This window comes from Garra rufa, chromosome 16 (genome assembly GCF_049309525.1).
Source record: "Garra rufa chromosome 16, GarRuf1.0, whole genome shotgun sequence".
NCBI classification, from domain to species: Eukaryota; Metazoa; Chordata; class Actinopteri; order Cypriniformes; family Cyprinidae; genus Garra; species Garra rufa.
The window spans coordinates 26,751,206-26,775,157 of record NC_133376.1 but is presented as its reverse complement, the minus strand read 5'-3'; the positions used below and the strand labels follow the sequence as shown (position 1 = coordinate 26,775,157).

At 39.8% G+C, this 23,952-nt stretch overlaps 1 protein-coding gene across 4 annotated transcripts in view; it reads right to left on the bottom strand.

Annotated features, from left to right (window-relative positions):
* The window catches only part of pcdh19 (protocadherin 19), a 60,293-nt gene extending 37,376 nt beyond the window's left edge, over nt 1-22,917 (bottom strand). The window contains exons 1-2 of one of the 4 annotated variants that reach the window (XM_073820886.1): nt 19,726-22,917; nt 16,183-16,528 (exon numbers count right to left, since the gene is read on the bottom strand). In XM_073820886.1, coding sequence (XP_073676987.1) covers nt 16,183-16,528; nt 19,726-21,872 — 2,493 coding nt within the window. In that variant the 5' untranslated portion in view covers nt 21,873-22,917. The remainder of the gene's footprint in view (nt 1-16,182; nt 16,529-19,725) is intronic. The other 3 variants (XM_073820888.1, XM_073820887.1, XM_073820890.1) reach the window with 3 other exon arrangements.
* Nucleotides 22,918-23,952: the final 1,035 nt, after the last annotated feature.

Genomic DNA, 23,952 nt, shown 5'->3' with positions numbered 1-23,952 from the left:
TGTTATGAGTGTAAATCATATACCCACCTGACACTTTGATCCAAAATAATGACATAGTATCTCGGGGTATGTTCTCCCAAATATCTGTCAGCGTACTGAGATGTCTAACAGACCGTCCCACCCTCCCCCCTTCACTTTCAGCCCATTCGCCTCCCCCGCTGAAAGCGCGGCACCTCTCTTCACAATGACAAGGCACAAAGGCATCTTTCCAGGCTTTCTTTTTTTTTTTTCCAGTGGATGGAAATTTGCAGCAACTCATTACAGACTCTTAGTCTCCCCGGATATACTCCCTGTCTGTCTCTGCCTCAAGTGCACTTTCTCTTTCTCACTTTGTCTTTTCATCTCTCTCTTCCCCCCCTCTCTGAGATGAATTGAGCCAGCCTCCTTATTGACATCTCCTTATTGACATCCCTAACAGATGAGAAGGTGTGCGTGGAAATGCAATGTGATGCAATGTGCAAACAGGAAGCGGCGCAGTAGGGTGCAGGTGGAACTTCATCATCTCTCACTAATCCTTCCAACCTTCCTCACTTATTCAAACAAACAATGTTTACCGCATATTTGGCTTTAGATCCCAGGCTCCAGAGCTACGGTGTAGCTGTTAGACTGCATGCTAAATGCTTTCAGGCAATGCTGATACAGATAATACAGACTCAAGTAAGTTCACCCAAAAATTTTAATTCTGTCATTAATTACTCACCCTCATGTTGTTCCAAACCCGAAAGACCTTCGTTTATCTTCAAAACACAAATTAAGGTATTTTTGATTCAATCTGAGAGCTTTCTGACCCTGCACAGAGAGCAATGCAGCTGAAACGTTCCCAGGACCAGAAAGTATTCTCATGCTTCATAACATTACGGTTGAACCACTGATGTCACATTTACTATTTTAACAACGCTCTTACTATCTTTCTGGCCCTGGGAATGTTTTAGTTGCATTGCTGTCTATGCAGGGTCAGAAAGCTCTCAGATTTCAAGAAAAATATCTTAATTATACTATACTAGTTTAATTAATTAAACTATCCCTTTAAATGCTTTTGTGAGTCTCAGTCCTCATTCATCTTCTTTTATGTTCCACAGATGAGAAATAATGTTTTGAATGACATAAGGGGAAGTAAATGTTGACAGAATTTAATTGTGTGAATTTACCCTTTTAAATATCTTTTTTTTATATAATTTAAATGTTTCATATATTTTCTCTAAGCCTGCTGACAATATTTTTTTTTTATGAAGACTCACTTTTTATTTATTAAAAAAAAATGAAACCTGAAAGAACATTGAAAATTTGACTATATAAATGGACCTTTTTTACATTTCAAGGTTTCTCAGCAGTGAAAGTCATCATAGTTGGGTTAATGTTGAAAGCAGTGAATGGGAGAGTACCACAAATATATTTTTTGCATTCCCATTTGCTTGAATAGCAAACAAAAAACAACACGATATGTTTTCACAACTTTCAACAAAAGGAAAAAAAATGAGAGAGACTGATAATGGCAGTTAGAAGAGAGAACAATGTCAAAATTACCGTCCCTCCCATAGATGCTGCATTAGAAATGTGCATACATTTAATAAAAAAAAAAATCAAAACATAAAAAACTTTCGAAGATTTATAATGATGATGATCACTGAAATGCATCATCACAGTCCTATGAAAAGGGTCCATATATAGTTGAAAAAAGCTGATCTGCTAATACTTGGCTCATCAATATTCATCTAAATGTAAATGTGACCCAGGACCACAAAACAAGTCATAAGGGTCATTTTTTTAAACTGAGATTAATACATCATTTCAGTTTTTACAGACATTTACAGTAGGAAATTTACAAAGTATTTAAATGGACCATGATCTTTACTTAATATCCTAATGGTTTTTGGTGTAAAAGAAAAATTAATAATTTTAACCCACACAATGTATTTTTATCTATTGCTACAAATATACCCGTGCTACTTAAAACTGGTCCAGGGTCACAAATGTATTTGTATTTTTATTATTACTCAACTTTCTAAAAGGCTACATTTATTACAATGTTTTTCTAGCAAATGTAAGAAAATCCACTATGGCAAAACACACAGAAGATCCAAAAACCAACCCATGCCTTTCATCTAAACGCCTCCTGTTGCAGTTTATGCCCTTTTGCACTTTTTCATTTTACTATGCGCTGCTGGACGACAGACGTAGTAGTGTCTGGATAGTCCCGCGATGCCCTAACGGACAGATGGGACGGATAAAAACTCCACTGTAATCATAACAAGCTTGACCCAATCAGCACAATTCATGATGCAATACTGTAAGAGTAGTTAGCGCTCAGATTTAGCCACGCCGGACACATCTGCTTCTAATATTTGAAATGGCCTTTTTCAGCAGCTGTCGGCATCGGATCGAGAGCGACGCTTTACCTCACCACACATCAGTGGCTCATCTGTAGACCGATGAGCAGATGTTAATCAGGGTGCTGACAGTCTGCTATCACCACTGCTCAACAACGTCCCCTCACACCGTTGCGTTACACGAGGGACTGCCGACAGATATGGGGCTAATCCGAGCATGCATTACTTTGGATTTTCAATTAGCATTTTGCTTCAAAACCTCCTCCCCACTGCAACGCGACACTTATTTAACACCCTTTCCTACACTCCTTTAACACTGTACAAACAAATAAACCCACATAAGAGGCAACACACTTTACATGAGAGCTGACAGGCTCACACCCTTGTTTTACATTCCCACATCCTGGGCCCGACCACATGTGTACAGGCACACACACTCCTAAGTGGGCCAGTAGGGGTGCTGCTCTGCTCCGGCTCCCAGAGAGAGCGGAGCAGCTTGTGGGCTTGCTGTGGCGAGGAGAGCCAGATGCTGCGGGCTTGACCCCACGCCGCCACAGCAGCTGAAACACACCAGGATTATCTGTGCGGACTTTCTTTAATTTAATTTGTATTAGACCGTCTTTAGGCCCAAACAGGTTTGGGGGGAGGATGACAAGGGGGTCATGGACAAAAAAAACAACAGCATACGGTTCAGTGCATCACCCCCTCTGTGCTTCAAACATAAACTATTGCCACCATGACTTCCTTGAAATAAAAAGCTGAAATCATTTGGCTTGCACCGTAAACAAAGCATGGTAATTGGCTCTTATCAAATGTATTTTTCCTCACGCGCAGCGGTTTTCGAAGCCTGGCATATCTGTGTGTCTGTTTAGATTCAGATTGTGTGAGTTTGTGTTCGTGTCAGAGCAGTGGCAAATCATTTTATTCATCTCTTGTTATTTGGCTCCTCCTGATTAGCAGCCAATTCCATTTCGTGCAGGCTGATAAAAAATGCGATATCCTATAGAGCTGGACTCTTTTTATTTATTCAGAGGGCTCCAACTGTGGCCTTTCCATTTAATCTACAAGATGTTTTTCAAAAGCAAAGTGGTGAAATCCCTCTGCAGTCGGACAATTTAAGCTTCAAAACCCAACACTTAACCGGGATTCAAGCTAAGCTTGGGTGAAAATGGTTCCCCCACCGTATGCGCAGCGTGGCTGTATCTCTAATTTAGCATTTTAATGCCACTCTCCAGAGAAAGATGACAAGTCGTAGCCATTTTGCACGAGGAGCTGCGGGATTCTCTTTGTGTTTTTGTTCAGGTGGCAAGCTTGTTGATGAAGTTATCGTGCACTAAAAAATCATAGCATTGGCACACACATGCGCACATGCAGCGGTTGCTGTGAAAAAAAAGGAATAACATCAGTGCGGCATAGACAGATCAAGAGTGTGAACATCTATAAAAAGATAGTACTGCTGGAGAGTGTCAAAGTGGAGAAGAGTTAATCTTCCTCTGTTTTGATGGCAAGTGGAATAATTGGGCTCTCTTACACTCATTACACGAGAATAATGCCAACCTAAGAGTTCTCCAACAGCTCCAATTTTGTTCAGTTCAAGCTTTGAAAAATAGCACTTCCCCTGATTAGCAGAAACAGAGGAGATCTGACACCTGGGGTCCCAGGCTGTAGGTTAATAAGCAATTTAAGACATTTTTTTCTGAAAATGAGTCTTTAAAATGGGGTTGTAACATCTACGGGGGAATTTGATGGAGATTTTAGTAGCAGGTAATTATTGACACAAAATACACCGTTTTGTTCTTTGACTGTATTTGTCCTCAAATTCCTTGCATTGTTTGAAAACTCCCCACATATCCATTTCAACAAACTGCTCTTAAATGATAGCTGATTTTTAATGAGTAGAATTCTTGTTATTCTCTCTATTGTTCTCATTATAATTATCGCAATCAACTGTCTACCTTTATAGTTCCCATACTGAGAGCGTGGCTTGACAAACCTGCCAAGACTGGCAAACAGCCCCTCGGATAAATGCGACATAATTACTGTCCTGGTTAACAGGCCAGCTTTAATAGAGATCATTAGTTAGACTAGAGCCGAGGTCAGCCTAAACAATACATGAGACTATCAGGTCTAAAGAGATAGAGAGAGAACATTTATCTCTCCTTTTGTTTGTACAAAACCAATACGTAGTGATTTCTGACCATATGGATTTCTTGAAACTTGTTAGGTTCACTTATGCAAACCTGTACAGAATGGCGTGGTTGGATTCTTTGCTAATTAACATCCAGAAAGTAACTTTAAGGTGAATTCAGAGGAAAAGAATCAAGTGACGTCCCTCTCCCAGTGGAGAACAGATGCTCTCAAGAGCACGCTGTTAATGGGAGGTTAAAAAGGTGTCACCTTGTAAACAAGAATCTACACACGTGCACCTCTATTTTTGCATTGCTCCCTGAGTGATTGTCTCCCTACTGGATACTCGCTTTCTAGACCGAAAAAGGTTGTGCTCTCTCTGGCTCTGCCCCTGCGGAGTCCTATTTCTCTCGCTCTTCAACCCCGTGAGACACATGGCAGCCTCTCGCTTTCATGCAATTTCAAACAACACGTATCATGACGTGCTGGATTAGTGCTTGTTCCCCTAGCAGCCCTGACAGTGAGACAGCCAAAAACAAAACAGAAAAAAGTAACACTTCATTAACGGCGCTTTAAACAAACAGGCTCAAATTGGATGCATTCGCATTTTGCTCTGTGCCTCGCTGCTGTGAAATAAAAAAGAAAAGAAAAAAGAAGATAAATAATTCAAGTAATGACAACCGCAGCCTTTGTTCACCAACTTCCTTCTAGATCTAAGAGTTATCCACTTTACAAATGTTTGTTTTGTGGTGTTACATCAAGCGAGTAAATAAAACTTCCAGACGTCTTGCCATCATTCCAAATAGGAATTGTGTTCAAAGTGAAAACTGTACATATGCATTCCTGTCAATCCACTTGTCAATCCATTCCCTGGAATAAAATAAATAAAGAATAAATAAATAAATACAGGCAGAGCAAAACAGCTGCGTCTGGGATTATGAAAAGGATGATTTTACAAAACCTCTGTATTTCAAAACGCACCTTTAAGGGTTCTATTTTGTTGCCTTATTATTTAGAAATGTATGTGTGGGTTTAAGTAAAAATTGAGATATGTTTATGTAGAGACAATTTACTGTTCGCAGTGATGACGTTTTTGTGGGCGGAGCTTGCAGAAAATTACGGTTTTCAAAAAAGGTAAATTTGAATTTATATTTCAAAATTCTGACTTTATTCTCGAAATTCCGAGATTAAATCTTACAATTCTGATAAGAAAAAACAACTTCATTCTCTCTTTTCCCCGTGACTCTGGCTGTTTTCCTCTGAGAACTGACAAACTCACTATTGTTGAGTTAAACCGATTTATTAAGTCCAAACTAGGAGAAATAAACTTGCATTTGTGAGAAAAGAATCAGAATTGTGAAATAAAATAAATAAATGTTATGTCAAATGTTAATAGTAATAGGTTTAAAATAATATTATGTCACGCTGTAACTGTAGGGCAAATACAATGCATCCCCTACAAACAGCAAATGTGAATATCATGTAGACATATTGTTTAAATCAAATGTATGCTTTGAAAGTAGAGTAATCATAGCAGTTTTCATCCATAGTCTGTCCATTTAAACATCTGTGTTTAACTTCAAGTGGCATCTTTGATTTCAGTTTTCTATAAAAATTATTGGCATTCTGATTCTGCCATCAAAAGGCACAAAATCTTTTTTTTTTTTTTATTGGAACATAAAAGTTTTTTGAAAAATCTGTGTTTTTGGTCCATACAATAGAAGTAAATTTCATATCATCCTTTTTTCCTTTTTTTCTAGTTTTAAAACCTGTTCTAGATGTTTTTAAATGTGCTAAAAGTGTGACAGTTTTTTGTTTTTCAGAGAAGACACAGCTTTAGTATGACATGAATGTAAACTAAAAATGATTATCCCTTTAAGATTTAGAAACAGTCAAATATTAATATCTAAATAGTGAAACAGAGATAAAACGTGTCCTACTGATTTGCAAGAGGCTAGATTACATGTGACCAATGGAAAACGGATTTAAATTTAGAGGAAATTTAGAGAACGTTGTTAAACCGAAAACAGCTTTAAGCTTCCGAATCCTAACATACTGTGTTTTCCCGCCTTAGGAATTAATAGCTTGCTAGTGCTTGTTTTACTCATTCGCTCCAATATTACATGATCTCAGTAGTTTCTTGCATGTCTGCGTATTCTAGGTGACACATAATCACTAATAAATAGCCACATTATCTGACTGTATCCAGTTTCATATATACACTTTTTTGGAAGTCACTAGGAAGTGTTGAGGGAAGCACTGATAAGCAGCTCTTATCCTTTTAAGACTGCCCCTTAATCCGACAGAGGGGAAGCTGCAGCTTTAAGAGATTTAGTCTGGATTATTGCTAGTCTTCCAAATTAAACCAAAAGTCAGCTTTCTGTGGTTGCTCATGCAAGCTACAGCCCACCACAGCACTGTGACTGGAGCGTTATAATTAGAAACACTCCCTGCCTCTCTTTCTTTCCCTATCCAGCCCAGTAAACAGCACCCAGGTAACATCTCTCTAGTATCTGTGAGCAGTTGCCTGCCCACGGTCTCAAATTCTCCATCCTGGCAGCCTGATCATTCTAGTAGCTAAACCCCGGGCGCTCCTCTGAACGAGGGTGAGTTGTCTTGGGCACAACAAGGTCAAATCTGGTCTTAAGCCTGTCGAGTAATCATTATTAAGACACGGACAGATGAAAGAGAGTCCTGAGAGTCTCTCCGACGTCTCCTAATCTGTCAGTCGTGCTTGTCGGCGGTGCATTAGCGCGTCTATAAAACATGCGCAGGACCGTGGGGCTATCAATGGCAGGAAGGGCTCGCCAGTACCTGTGTTCTATCTAATGGCGAGCAATGTTTTGAAGTAACTAAATCAGCAGAAGCCATAAAATATGAAAATACCATAAAGCAAACACTGTCAGCGAGAGCCCCGAGCTACATTGTCAAGCTACCTCTGCTGCACCTTCGTATTTCAGGACACGACATAAAAATAGACCACAATAACAATTAATCACGCTCTGTGGGGAGAAGCTAAGAACCCCTGAGAGAAAACTGTCTCTCTCCATTTGTTATATGAAACACCCAAGACATAATAAACAAGAAACCAACAGAGAATAACACCCCTCTGCACACCACCCCTTCCAGCAATATTTGCGACAGATCAACTCGTGTGTCGAGGGGCGTTTTTGAGGGTTTTTATCGCTATAACGGGCTCTGTCTGTTCACTTTAGGTTAACAACGTCTCAGAAGTTCGGGCGGGCGAACGCACGTCTTTGGAGTGACCTGCACCCCAAGGACAAATTAAATCCGTATCATTACAGCCGAGAAGCGAGGCTCCTCAACCCAGTGCGATTCCAGTCTCGCGTTTGCTCACATTCTTCATCGTTCTCTCTTTCAGAGCAGCTGTCTTGTCAGAATGTGGTTAGAGAGGCTGCAGCCCCTGCTGAGAGCACAGTGCCCAGAAACAGAGCAGCAAATCAGAACACACCGATCTCATTCATTAACTTTGGCTCTCTGGCTGCAGGACATCAAACGCTGGACGTGACGAGAGAGTCAAAGCAAACTTCCATTGTGTCTTGCGGAGTGGTCTCCGAAAAAAGCCGGCTTAAAATCGTTTTTGCATTTTCTGTTGCATTATAGACATTCAATTTCAGGGGCTTTTCACTAGCTGATGTTTATTTTGGTCTGTTGGGTTTTCAAGCGCTTTTGGCTCTGCGTGTCTCAGGCTTTCAGGTAAAAGGAGAAAAAAAAACATCAAGAAACAACAAATCGGTGAAGTAGGCCTACTGGAATCCCATTTATGCAGGAGGTTTGAGCAATCAAAATGCAAAACAGGATCAAACCTTTCCAACCCCTAGAAAAAAAACAAGCCAGAGGAAAATTCTCACAGCATCTTGCAAATAACATCAACATATTTCTCACTAAACTTGAACTTTGTTTCCATGATTCTTGTTGGCCCATGTCAAGGCTTTCATTTACACGTCGTTCCAAACCTATATGAGTTACTTTCTTTGAAAAACAGAAGTCATACAGGTTTGGAACAACACGAGGATGAGTAAATGATAGATTTTCCTTTTCAAATGAACTGTCCCTTTAAGACAAACACAAAGAACAGCCAGAAGCAGGAGGGAGGAAGAGGGGGATATTGGGGCCTTTGAAAGAAAGTCGAGGGGGAATGGACGATAGCGATGATTGGAGTGGCTAAAGCCCCTGGAAGGATGAACCTGGTCATACCCCATTAGGAAAGACGTGAGCGGGTGCTACAGCTCATTACATGCTCTGCCTCCTGTTCTATGGCTGAACAATGCACAATTATGTTGGCCTGCTGTTTTCTCAGTGCTACAGCTATACAGCGGCCTGCCTGCCAACAATCTCGCTGTTCATTAAGCCACCTCACCACACACTCAGCACACCCTGCCTACCTAGACAAATAACCCAGTTGCCAATAGACCCACAAAGGGGCTGGTTATTCTTACTCTTGTAAACCCGGTGAATGCAGAAATTAATCTCAGCAGATATATGATGCAATTTCTCATTCGCTTTCTCTCAAGAAAGACTTTTTCCTTTCATAATTATAAGAAAAGCAGAGGCAAGTAATAAGGAGGAGTTCTTGATATGTAATTGACTCGATACATCAGAACTTTGTATTAGATGCTGAAAAGTGAGGCAAGCGCAGATCAATACATAAACAATTACACGTTCAGATATTAATCTGTGAAAATAAAGAAAGAAGGCAATATCACACATTCTAAGTGCACAAGGCTTTTGTAATGTATAACTTTGGAGATGAAAAAGCTAGGCACTGTTAGGGGAAACTTTCTTTTTTTACTTCTATCTTTCATATATCCAATTTATGATAATGCATGCCGTCCTTGGCACTGAAGGAACAAGAGAAAAGTAGAAAAACAAATTCAGTTTGGCCACTTCAAAAGGTCGCTCTGTGTTCGCCTGAGATTTTAGCCTGGAAAACAATTTATAATGGCTATTCTGTTCTTTTGTTGTCATAATGCCACAGGAACTTCCTATACCTTCCTTCTACTGGGGTTAGTCAACGTCCTGTTAACATCAATTCATGTCGAACTACGAATGAATACGCTGCATGTTCTGTTTAAGGAACTTTTTTCCACCTTTGTACTTGGGCATATTTATAGCCTCCTACTTAAAAAATGATTCAGACAACATAGTTGATACTGTAATGCAAATTACTGAACGTGAAGAAACAGAGAGTTAAATAGATATTCAATTTCCCTAAAAGGTCTATCCATGTGCAGATCCCCTGATAGTTTAATTGGCAAGTAGGTATAAAAATATTTGGAAGGACATCTGCTCTTACAAATCTGATAGCTTGCACATACACACACACAACCCACCAGTTTGAATTACACCCACTAGTATTTTCTCATATTTTCTTCTGTGTTCTTTATCTGGTCATGTCAATGCACATACACATACAACTTTCTACACGGAGCATTATACACAAATAAAGGTTCCAAAGGGGTGTTGATGCCATAGAAGAAAGAATCTTTCAGTGAACAGTTCTTAAAAGAACTATTTTCGACTCTGCATTTAATAAGGTTCCATAGATGTTCAAGGATCTTCATGGAATCATCAATGCCAATAAGAACCTTTATTTTTAAGAATGTACTACACATGTAACTGTGAATATTGCACATTGTCTGTTCGTTAAAATAAGCATAAAATGGTGCGCCTTGTCCATTATCCTCTCTATATAATTGAACAAATACACTAGTATTCTGATAAACCATGTAGAAAGTTGTCTGTTCGTTATTCCCTGCGGCAATGCCTTGTGTTAGAGAATGTAGGCCGACCTTTCCCATCCTATTAATTTAACCACAGGCATTTTCAGTGCTGGCAGCTAAATCTGTGTTAATGAGAGATGAGGCTAAGAGAGAGAGAAAATCATTTATAAAGTTATTTTCCTCTCTTGTGGGTCTCAACTGTATCTGTATCTGGCCAGCTACTTTTCCATCAGAAGTCCTTTTTCACAGGTTCCATCTCGTCGCCCTGATCTAAGCGATATCACACATTATGTGTTACTTTGCAAGAGTGTGAAAAAATTCTGTTCTTCTCCAACTGTTTTTTTTTTTCAAAGTAAACCTGCAAGATAATTTCAAAAGTCCAAACATGAATGTGTACAAATACATAACCATTCAGTCATGCACAAAGACTGAATAGAACAGTTTGAGAAACACTGGGAAAAACTATAAAAGATTCTTTTATAACCATTCCAGTTAATCAATCCAAGTAATAATGCATAGATTATGTAACATGCATGATGTCCACATGATTTATTCAGTATATAATTTCTAGTCAATCACTAGATAAGTTGTTTGAGGATAACCAATCTAAACTTTAAGAAATAACTTTTCTTTAGGCAGAACCTAAAATTTGGCTTAGCGGGTCTTTCCTGCAACCGTATACAAAAATGCGCAACACTATTTAATGAAGGAAAAAAAAAGCAATTTCTTTTTCCAGTTAGTGTCAGTTTGCAAAATCTAGAAATGCTTTTGATATTGCAGCGCTTTTTTCTTCTGTTCTCCTGCCTTTTCCCTTTCTCTCTTTTTTTTTCTTTTTGGCTAACTGGGGATATTACATTGTCAGCTTTTTGTCCTAAATGTTTGAGAGCAGACATTAAATGAAAGCTGTGCATTTTGACGTGCTTATGTCAGCTCATGACTAGAGTCACAAAGATAGTATTAGGGGTTTTTCCTCATTCCAAATGAGGCTATATGAACGCTTCATCTGCAGGCTATCGTAAAAGAGAAAGAGAATGAGTTTGCTAGACTATATTGCTATAATAATGTCGCACTTGAACGTCAGAGTTCAGCTAACGGTTGAACATTCGTACTATAATGGAGCTGTGGCCCTTTTATTAGATCCGGAAATGTTCCTGTTAGTAGGCGACTCTTGAAGGCAGAATGCCAGCAGAGTCTGTGGCTTACAAATATAACCTTCTTTGAAAACTCCCATCTTCATCTGCCAGAATCCAATCAGAACGCATCGCAAGGTACTCGAGATAAAGAGTATCTCTCACTTCCTTATCCTTTTTCTTTCTGCTCTATCTCTCGTACTGTCTCTATTTTGCTCTTTGGCACATAACATAAAAGAAAGAACGGAAAAAGCTCAAGTTGATAAAAAAAATATATTTCAAGTTTAGGTGTAGTTGGCGGTCTGTGTTGTTTTTTTGCACTTTTTCTTCTCTTTATTTTTGTTTATTAATTCCCCACCTAACTGAAAGTGGCTAAATCCAAGTTCTTCATCAGAGCAGCCCAGTTCAGTGAAGCTTTTCTGAAAGCCCTTCAGGGAGGCAGCATGCTGTGGCCTTTACCTTATCGTGTATGGGATTTAGAATGATTAATTGGCTTAGTCTGACGAAAGTCAGAGAAACACAAAACCCCAGCGGTTCAGTTAAGTCAAAACATTTTCAAAACCCTGACCTGAGAGGTGAAACAAATGGTTTTTAAAAAGCCATTTTGTGTTATAAAACAACGGTAATGATAGAGAAGAAATTAAAATTCCTGCGTGACGTTTTAGAACTGCAGGGCTATTGTAAGCATGCAAACATAAAAAAAAAAAAAAAAGCTAATTGCAATTAGTGGTATGCAAACAACAGATAATGTAGCTCTGGTAATTTCGAAGGGTTTGGCAAACAAAAAGTTATCCAACAAAGGTTTAACTACATTATTAAGGGCTAATGTATTCAACAGCCACTCTTTCAGAAATGGAGTCTGAACATTAGACATAATCCTAAGTGGCTAAAATGATTGGCAGCAGATGAAGCGAATGTATATTATGTTTATGTGGCGTGACATTGCTTTGTATACTCAAAGTGACATGAAAACGTGCCTTATTGTGAAGCTGTAAGTGTATGATGGATATGCTACTGATTAGTTTGACACCCTGGTGAATAGGGCTAACATAATATCAACACAAAGCTTTGCTTCATTATAATGAAAAGACAACTCTCATGTTTATATGTCTGTATCACTATGGTACATATGAGATTAATCTAAGCAAATATACAGATCCGCGTTGATGTGCTAATCGCAAATATTAAACTGTATCTGAGTACCATATGCTAGCAGTGGGATTTATTAGCTAATTTCTTCGGTAACAGAATGCTAGCATCTGGAAGAGCAGTGCTTAAATTATTGTTCCAAAACTGGAGAGGGGTTTTCTCTGACAGAAAATACAAATTGTCAAATAACGTTTTCTTTTTCACACTCTCCTTAAAATATTCAGTGCATTAAGCAGCAGGACGCTTTCTCCAAGCACTAACGCAATGCAGATCAATACTTAGTAGAATTTTTGCTTATTATCAGTGTCACAGGTGGAGTGAAGTCTCATTTTAGTTTAAGCAGGCTGTCATGTATGCTTACGCTGCAAGAACCGCTACTGATCTTGTATAATCAGCTAGAGAGCCACATCTCTATTATGGCCTGAACCTTATTTTGGAGACAACCACAGACAGGTTAACCACACGGCTTCCTGAAAACAATGCATCTGACTCCTCAGAGACTGGCACCACAGAACCATCTCCAGAGAGTCAGTTTCATAAACAGAGCTTACCTGGAGCCTTGAAATACAAACTACTGTTAGCGCTTTCTATATTTTACTTTACTGTTTATATATTAGCATTTGTAAATTAACTTTTTTTTATTAGTTCTCGCCTATGCATCTTTCATCATCCGTTCTGCATGTTTTGCTGCACATTAGTATTAATAAACTACATAATATCGTGTCTCTGAAACATTTTAAACCCATTAGTGGAGTATTGGAGAATGAGTCAATAAATTGTAAATGTTGCTTTTAATATGCTGATCTTACTTGCATTGGTTTTGTGTTTATGTGAACATGTTATTTTTGGCTGCCTATCTTGGCTTGGCAAGGACACTCCTGCATAAGAGATTTTTAATCTCAGAGAGGACCTTGAGATACAAATATATATATATATATATATATATAGAGAGAGAGAGAGAGAGAGAGAGAGAGAGAGAGAGAGAGAGAGAAAGAAAGAGAGAGAGAATTCCTTATCTTTTATCTTGTAGCAATTTTTGTATTGCATAATTGCTAAGAGTCTATTATTGTAATAACCATTTGTAAACCACTTTAGATAAAAATGCCTGCTAAATGAATAAATATAAATCTCAAACAATAGTTGTGTCTTGTTCAATGGTGGCTCTAGATCACAAGTTTATCTTCCACTGCTGTTGTGTCAGGCTCTGTGTGTTCACACTGCTTTGCAAAAGCATATCAGTAGGATGAAATGCTGTGCATCCACTATTTAGATTTTCAGATTAGTTTCATTATCAATAAGCCGTCAGTGTGTAATTTTGATTAAAACTATGCAATATTTCTTCTCCTGCTGGAAAAATTGGCATAGCAGTCTTCCAAACATACATTTTCAGAGTATAAGCTCCAACTGGGACTGTAAAGTAAACAAACAAACAACCTCTCAAAATCATGTCTGAATCACGAACGCTGGAAAACAGCCTTCAGGCCTTGATATTTCAGGCCAAGGAGATGCACGGTTAATCACAACTGTGTACCAACCAGTGTGTCCTCAGCAGACCTCTGGGAAACCCTGACTTGTAGAGTCAAACGCTTCCAAGCCCAGACTCGTAATGCGTGACAGAGCTATTATCGGTCATTTAACAGCTGCAATGTTTGATTGTGCCCCACATAAATGGATGCATAATTACACTGACAACATTTTTCATATACAGCATGTTGAATGGGAAGCCACTGTATTTTCTAAATGTCACACCAAAGGGGAAAAGGATATGGCCATCTGTAGTTAGCCTGTCTTTGGCCTCTGGTGGAGAAATATGCAGAAACGTGGTCAAAGCAAAGGGATGTTTGTCAATGTCAGGTGGAGCGCCGCGCATGATGAAACCAGCATACAAATAACCCCACACCTTTATCAGGCCAATCACTGGCCTATATGAAATTGGAAAATGTGCTGGGCCCAGACATCTGACATTAAGATGCATATGTACACCGTCTCGTTCTCTCTCTCTCTCTCTCTCTTTTCTCTCTTCTAATGTTGCAGTGAAACAACAAAGCTTCGCATTAGAGTTCATTGTACAGTACTATCACACTCAATCTACAGGCTTATTCAGCCCACAACACCCCCCTCCCTTAATTCTTTGTCTTTTCATCAGTTGAGAAAAATAGATGTTCTTTAATCCTGCTGCTTAGGTAGTTTTATTAAAGGATTACGCTACCATGCCTAGCTACTACATTTGCTGTTACACACAGTAATTCCTTTGTCCAGCCAGCATGCAGTTTTAAGTCTCGTGTTAACCTCTGTGCAGTCTGACCTACTAGATAATGGTTTCTGTCTGAATATTCATCCATTAACTAGTTGGATTTTAAATATTTCCAATATGACTTTAAGCATCTGGCGACAGCTTTAATATATTAGTGCTATATTAACTGTTTCATTGATTTCCGCAGGCTTTGCAAACAACGAAGAGTGCTGGATCAGCTAATCAATGGATCGGTGCAAATTTAACATCTCATTTTGGCAGCAGTGAGCCTCCTTATGTGTGCTCAGTCTGTTTGTGTACCGTGTGACAATTCAAACAGAGATACCACTATAATTGACACTACAATATAGAGTTAAGTGCGTCAATTTTCATACCCCTTGCAAATTATATATATATAAAGTCTTTATTATTTAGCACTGCGCTTTATTAGTTGTGTAAAGTGTTTACACATTTACATTTATACATTAGGCAGAGACTTTTATTCAAAGCACACATTTATATTTTATTTCCTAAATGGCTAAATGATAAGTGAAACCAATCATCATTTTCAACAGTGTACACTTCCTTATTCATAATCAAAAGAACTCTGTTTTACTTATTCATGAATTTTCCTGGAAATATGTGCAAATAATATCTGAAATGTGAGAGCTTAATGAGGGCAGTACTAAATAAATAAACAAAACACAAAATTTTCAATGATCCATCTTATTTCTCTAAATGATAAATCATTCTCCTGCAAAATCTAAAAAAAAATTATCATTTAAAAATAAGATGCATTATAAAAAGTTTAAAGCAACCTGATTGGTTGATTGTGTTAGTGTCATTGCAATACAGCTAGCTTATGATGTGTGTAACTCTATTGCAAAGTGATGTAACTTTGCCTTTACATTTCAGATATCCATCACAAGGCGCTGCATGCCACCCATGGAGATCGAGAACTTAGGCGCAAATCGTTGTTTCGCCAATGATTGTTCTTAATGGTTGCACCTGAAATTACATGCAGCGCTGCCGATTAGCCAGGTCAGTGCATTTGGCAGATGTTCAGGCTACAGCTCTTTTGCTCAGCATGAAAAAGAGTGCAGAAACAGAGGTGGCCAAATAATCCACTTTGGCAACTTTCCAATGACGGCTTGCTCACTTTTTTAATATAACTATTCCTAGGTTTCCAACACCGACAAATAATGCATGTAAGCGTGGAAATGAAAGCACCATTGAAAGTGTAGTTAAAAAAAGAAGCCACATTTCCACTTTCCTACCTTGCAGTTAAAAAACAACAACCACAAAATCACCCAAATGCCAGTAAAAGTAACAGCTATCTATCAGTAAGCAGATTTAGCCTTTTGACTAGGTTGGGTTAGTGGCCCTATGACGGATATCCCTCGACCCCACCCTCCCTTGCCGCTGTTAGCCGTGGCAGGCTGAAGGATGGAGCAGACTGGAGCAAATCTCACCTCAGGCAGCGGCATGCCGTTGATGATGAGGTCAGGCTGCTGAGGGCCCTGCCCTGTGAAGGTATGGTGGTAGCCATGGTTGGGTGCAGCATTCCTGGAGTTCTGGTTCTCCACGTTGAGGAAGGTGCTCTCGGAGCGCCTGCAGCCCAGCGGCAGAGTCTGCTGGTGGTAGTCGAAGTAGTTGAGCGAAGAGGTGAGAGACGAGCAACTCACCACATTCATCTTGTCCGTCTCCTCCACGTCCCGCGGCACCAGCCGGATGTCGTTCTTGCTCAGCTTCTTCTTCTTGCTGGACTTCTTCTGGTTGCCGTAGGAGTACTCCGCCACCCTGCGCAGGTACAAGAAACTGAACAGACTCAATAAAGCAGTGCTCTGCCTTCCTCACTGCACGCACAGCCGGCGCCAGGTCCTCTCGCCTGGCTCGGGCTGAGGTGCCAGACCCATATTCAATGGAGACCGGCCACATTGGAGCCGACGTCTCTCATTTGTTTGCATTTCCATGCTCGGCGGCTGGACTTGTCACAAGCACACATACACAATGCAAACATGCCAAACCACAGAAGCACACACAGCGACAAATGATACTAAGTGTCATTGTGAATCGAAAGTAATAATATTCAAAGTTAAGCCCGCATTTGTCTGCTTTTTCTCGCTTGTGTTACAAACAAGCCCGCTGGCAGGTGGGTTGTGAATTTCAATTCTCTGAGCTACGCTCTGTGGCTACTGCTAACTTGATTTGAGGGTTTTGATTCTAATCACAGTAAATGAGAAACTTTGAGATCTTGCCCCAAAGGATGCTTAGGTTGCAATCTAAACATAAACTTGAGCGCTCATAAGGAGAGTTGGTGTAGTAAACAATCTTTGTCTTAGCTATTCCCCACTGACCCGTCTCACTTTCCCCCATGAGGATCATTAGATCTTATAGCCTGAAACAATCTTACACTTATTTCTTTTTATGTCCTCTGAAGGGCACACATTCGTCGTAACGTACGGCTTGGCCTTAATGGTATGCCCGCACTGCCTGCACAACACAAAGCTCCTCTTTCTGTGCTTTTCATTTGGATTCAGCCTGTGTCTCCCTGCTCCTTACTTTTTTCTGGCTTGGAAAAATGATAACGGTGCAGGACCTTATCTTTTTAGAAGGCATCTAAAAGCTTTTTTTTCGGGTCTGTGCGAGTTAAAGCACAGAAAAAGTTATCCAGTCCAAGGCATGCTTAATAGCTGGTCGAAAAATGTACTATTATGACACTGAAGGAACAGTGAGCTTGTTTCTTTCATTAAAGCTACAGTGACAAAGCAAACTGCAAATATGTGCAAAGAGATTAAGACTCTATGTATGATGTTAATTATGTAATGAATATTATTAGATGCCGTTATCTGTGTTGTGTTATTAAAACCATTTGTTTATGTTCTCTAAACTGCATCGGCTCCAGGGTCTTTTATTTAACTGTGTTAATAAACACATGTCTCTATGGTCTGTTTGGTCATATGTGTTTGGCTCTCGTCACAGTGAAGACAATCCAAAGATTCTCAGATGAGCCAGAAAGGAGAGTCAGTGAGCACAGCTGAAGAAAACCGTATCAAGCACTCTCACTAACCCCCTGTTGGGAGAGCTGAAAGCCTCCATCAGGTTTCTATCTGGAGAGGAAAATAAATGTTAACGCCAGCAATCTAAACACAGGCCATCTCTAACCATCTTCCGATCGCGGCAAGGTAGATACTCTGCGTGCCTAACCATCTGCCTTCTTGAATATGTTCACTTACATACATCTCTGTTAAGATGGATCATTTACTGTATGCTGTTGCACTACAAGACAGAAACGTCAACAACAATTTGAGGTAAAAATATGGTAATGGTTTCAGGTTAAATTTGCAAAAGCAATTTATATGGAAATGTTGAGTGGTAATGTAGCAGAGGGAAATCAACCCAGTGGCCAATGTTACAGATTGATAAGTATTCATATTACAGTAGATTAACAAAATAATATTCTCCCCTACACACCATGTGTCAAAGACTATTACCATGCTATACATTTGCATGATTTACCTTTTATGAGTGTAATTATTATTATGATATTGTGATCGGTGCCACAGTAAAATTTGGTTGCCATGGCCTTGCTACTGTCTTTTGATACAATCACAACCATAGTGTGTTGCCAAACCATAAATAAAATCTCCAAATTTGAGCAATAAATAAATATTTTGATTAGTGCAAATTTGAGAAAGGTCATAAAAATTACACCAATAATTTATAACAGCAGTCTCAATGCAGATGGTGTGTATGGAAAGGCCTATGCTTACCCTTTACTCAACAAGCAATGGCTCAAGTTGATTTGACTTATCTTATCGTTGAGCTTTATTTTTCCCTTTCTAATTTTTCAAAAATGTCTGAATGGAAATATGACAGTAAAATAAATAAATCAACCTACTAAACTTAAGTTCAATTAAAATCAAGCTCAATGTATTGTTTCTGCCACTTTGATGAATTATGATAAAGACAGTTGAACTGCAACTTTGAAAACTCTAAATTAAATAAAAATGACAAATTATTGTGGACTGCTGGAAACAAAGACGATTAATTTTTTGATGTGGTGTAAAATAGTTGTTTTGCTATTTATTAGCCTAGTGTTTTTTTTTCATATATATATTTATTTTAAGCTCATGTAAGGGTCTACTCACATATATCATCATAATTTATAAATAAAAATAATGATCTTAGTAATATTTATGATATGATGATGATGTGTTCATATAATAATCATGATGAACAAGTGTAATGATCTCCTGTTTTGCTACTGTTATCAGCAATGGCAGCAGCAGAGCAAGGCCTGAAGCGCATGCACAGTTGAAGACACAGCGCGTGCACAGCCAAGATACACATCAAACATGCTCTCTCTTTATGTATTAATCATTGTATGTTGTCTTGATTCATTTCCGGTAAAAATATAATTATATGCTCGATAACTAGACCAGGGTGCGAATTATAGGAGGGTTGGTGAGGTTTGACCCAATAAGTAAGGCCTGAATGCCCACAAGTAAAAACAAAAATATGTTTGGGCTTATACATTTTTACATTCACACACGTTTTCTCTAAAACAATGCTGATAGAATCTCAGTAAGTAATTTTTGAGGCGCAATTAATGGAGGTTAGTCTTTGGCGCCCCTAACTAATCATCAATTACTTAAAATGACTGAATTAACAATCTTTTTGTTGTTTTATAATTTGTAAGTAATCTTTGTTATTAATGTTAATTCCGATTGAACAATCAGTAGGCCTACTTGCATTGTGTATTCCATATTGGCCATAACGTAAAAACCTCAAGCAACGTACTGTTGCTATGGTTACCACCTCAGCGAACGCAAATTCTGTTCGTGAGCAAGTGTTTAGCGCAATCTACTTTACGGTAAGGCCTTCTGTTGATTGTATTTCGTTTTTGCGGTTATCTTTAAATATTCGACCCCTCTGAAGGTCAGTGAATAATTCGCACACTGAACTAGGCTGTGTGTAACTTAAAATAGATGTATCAAAAATTGTTTGGGTACCTGCAGTTGTATGTTCGGATTTCCTTGTTATCCCTTTTGCACTTGACTGCCACAAAGATCATTGTGACAAAGAGGATGACTGCAATAGAACCCAGGGCAATGATGAAAATGAGCGACAGGTTGACGGGTCCGATTTGCTCCTGTGCATTGAGATCGGGAGAGAGATAAATGACAATATAGGCGGAGGCAGATAGAGAAGTTTGGCCGTGGTCGTGCGCCACCACGGTTATTTGATAGGATGGTTTCGCATTCTCCCCAAACGTCTTTGTGGTTCGTACCTCGCCGTTTATCTGGTCTATTTCAAAGTATGCCATGTCTCCTTCTGAAATTGAATACGTTAACCTTCCGTTTTCCCCCTCATCGTAATCATCAGCTTTGATTTGTGTAACCAAATAACCAACTCCAGCGTTTTTAGGAATGGACACCTCCGCGGTGCCGTTCACCAGGGGCGGGGTGGTCATCACAGGTGTGTTGTCATTAACATCCAGTACGACAATGCGCACGGTGGCGTTGCTGGTCAATGGTGGATCTCCCCCATCCTTCGCAGAGACTTTAAACTCAAAGGTTCGCGTATCTTCGTGATTAAAAGCCCTAACGCCGTATATTTCGCCGTTTGAGTTGACTGTAACGTAAGATTCCACAGACATGCCCCGCACCTCCGATTTGATGATTTCGTAGGACACAGTGCCGTTCATGCCCAGGTCAGGGTCCCTGGCGGACACCGCGAGCAGAAACGCACCTGGGACGTTATTTTCGAGCACCATGGCTTGATAATGTGGCTTGGTGAAGTACGGGGGATTGTCGTTTTCATCCGTTACTTTGACGGCAAAAGATTTCGAGCTTCTGAGCGGGGGGTATCCGCTGTCCTCGGCTAGAATGGTCAAATTGTACATGTCTCTCTGCTCCCTATCCAGACGGCCATCAACAAGTAAGGTGGAGAAGCTCTCAAACTCGTTGAGTCTAAAAGGCACATTGCCCTGCAGTCTGCACTGCACTTTTCCATTCGCTCCCGAATCATTGTCTGAGACCCTCACCAGAGCTATTACGTATCCGAGGGGAGCGTTTTCGCTCACCTCTACCATCTCGCTGTTTTCTGACAAGAGTTTGATTTCTGGTGCGTTGTCGTTTATGTCCATTACATTAACAATCACTTTGCAGTGGGCAGGGATTGAATTTGGACCCAGATCTTTGGCTTGTACGTCAATTTCGTGGACGGACAGTTCCTCGTGGTCCAAAACGCCATTCACTGTTATCACACCTGTTTTGGGGTCGATTTTAAACATTTGTTTGGTCAGGTTGGAGACGAAGTTTATGAATGAGTACACCACCTCGCCATTCGTTCCTTCGTCTGGGTCCGTGGCGTTCAAATCTATGACTAACGTGTTAATGGGAGAATTCTCCATCACGTTTACAGTGTATACTGGCTCATCGAAAACGGGGTTGTTATCGTTCGAGTCAATGACTTTGATGTTAAGTTGCACAGTCCCAGACTTTGGGGGGTCTCCACCATCCTCCGCTGTGAGTTCAAACGTATAGCGAGACTGCGTCTCTCGGTCTAAAGTCTTTTCCACCACAAGTTCTGCGATTTTGGACCCGTCTCCCCTCGTCTTAATCTCGAGACCGAAAATATCATTAGGGGTAATCGTGTACGTCTGAATGCCGTTGCTCCCGGAGTCCGGATCGCTTGCCCCCTCTAGGGGAAATCTGGTACCGGGAGCGGCATTTTCCGAGATTTCTATGTCAATGTGGTTGGTGGGGAAGCGGGGCGCGTTGTCGTTTACGTCGATAATCTCAATTTTAATCACGCAGATCTCCATCGAGTTCGACATCACCTCCAACGAAATAAAACACTTCGGTGTCTGTCTGCAAACAGCGTCCCGATCAATTTTTTGCTTTGTGATGAGCAGTCCGGCGGGGCTCAGATTAACCCATCGCGGCTCGGAATTGGAGATAACCCGCAAGTAAGGCTGTCGGTTTCCAAGTGCAAAACCCGCATTTTTCGCGTCCGCCGTCACATTGGCTATCTTTGTGCCTGCCCGCAGCTCTTCTTCCACGGTGTATTTCAAATTGTAAACGGCATCGACTCCAGTCCAGCACAAGAGAAAGCACAAAAACATTTGTACGAAATCCATGTCCTTGGAATGCATTGTACCTGTTGATGTCTGCCTTCACACGCTCATTTGCATGATCTTTTATTAACATTTAAACTTATGCACGTTCGGTCGGACGTAAAAAAAACTCCCAATAAGTCAAAGGCATAAAATCACAGTCTGGTAGACATCCTTTAAGATGAACGAAAATGTTTATATCTGCGATGAAATTCATCTGACTTACTGATTACGCAGTCGATAACTTCCATTTACTTTATCGAAATCTTATCAGGCCACCCATGTCTCGCATTATTCAGGGGGAAAAAAATACGAAGAAAACTGGTGAATAATTCTTCATATAGTGAATGTGAAAACATTGTGAACGAAAAACATGGCTTCAACAGGAACATTTGCGTAATTCAGGGTAACCGAGATGTAAACCGACCATTTTGAGCCAGTGAAAGAAAATATTCAGTAAAAATGCAGGCTAAATGTCCGCTAGAAGGTCCTCAACTTGTGAATGAATGAAAGGAAGGATCCAATTCAAAAATATTTGCTCTCGGTATCATGATTCGTGACGAACGCTTGGAATAAAATTGAGTTTAAAACATCGCTCATGCCCAATCAATCCGTAGAATAATGTGAAGTTAGGATGTCTCCTCCTTGATCCGCATTTATGTCCATGCACATATCCAACTGAAACAACAGAGATTCCAATTTCAGAAAAAAAGACAACAGTCCAATCTCTAAAACTGCAACAATATGGCAAAACAATATGAATAAAATATCAGTCCAGTCCACAATTCACTGATATTCCCAGTCGAGCAAGATGTGGGTGCCTTTTCCACTGAAGATTTCTCTCAACAAGCGTCAATTTCTTGTATGAAGGTATTTCAGCTGGCCTTAGTCCAGAAATAATGAAACTAAATCCGTATAAAACACTGACAAAAGATCAGTGAGGAAAAAATCAAGCATTTGTAAGTGCAGCTATGCTCCTCTCGCCGTAACAAAAGCGTCCGGTCTGAAATATATCCAGCCTCTGGATCAAGCGAAATAGTTTTTGATATAGTTCTTAAATGTGGCTCACTGAGCTAAACGCACGGCGCGCATCTTCAGCGCATACTGTCGAATGCACAGCTCAGTGTCTCGCGCTCAGTCTCAGGACCCGCAATCCCCACAGCCAATCAGAGGTTACACTGGAGAGCTGGATTTGCTGGTGGGTGGGGCAAAACTACAGCTATGAACTCGGCCAACTAGCTTTAGTTCATGCAACGCACAGTGCATGTTATCCGTTCTAGTTATGTCTGAACATACAGCGTGTCAATACAAGTATTGACTTTGGGAGGGTCACCGTTTTATAAGGAATTTCCGTGAGAAATGATAGGGCCGCAATTAGTTAAGGTTCACACAGCACAGATAATCACCAAGTTCTTGTTAGGCTATACATATTTCCAATAAAATAAAATACATAATTAATTTGAAAAATACCTAATGTTTCGTCCCATAATAATCCATACGGAAGGCTCTTCAGTGGTCTGCTGTTGCTATGGTTTCCTCCACAAACTTTTCCGCGATCTTTGTTCTTGACATAACTTAACTTTTGTCTAGATTTACGCTGACCCTGATTTAGAATAGGGTAATTATAATGCTAATGGGTTCAATGATTTATAATCAATATATTCAGAATTAATTAAGTTGATATTTTCTTGACCTAAGCCGCTGGGTGCAGCTATTTAGTCCGCACATAGAATATCAGTATTCTTTGACAGCAGAAATATGAATGTTCCTGGAACAATTTTAGATTCGTCAGATTTGAGTAGCCTATTATCCACGTCATAATACCTCTAACACATTTACTTTCGGCAAGTACGTATTTATTTACTTGTCTGTACGAGATTTAATAAGATATTAAAGGTTATTCACGTGTTGCGCTAGTTCTAGTAATTAAATGTGTTCTTTACTGGCAGTATAGCCGTGGTACGAAATATTAATTACATACATGCCTAAGAATGGGAGCGCAATGTAAACACCACTGTTTGCGTTTGGATCTGCGCTAATTGCGAATCTTTCAGGGAGCTGCCTTTCGTTCCCATCACAGATGACGACCAAAACATATCAATCTCTCTCTGTGTCTCTC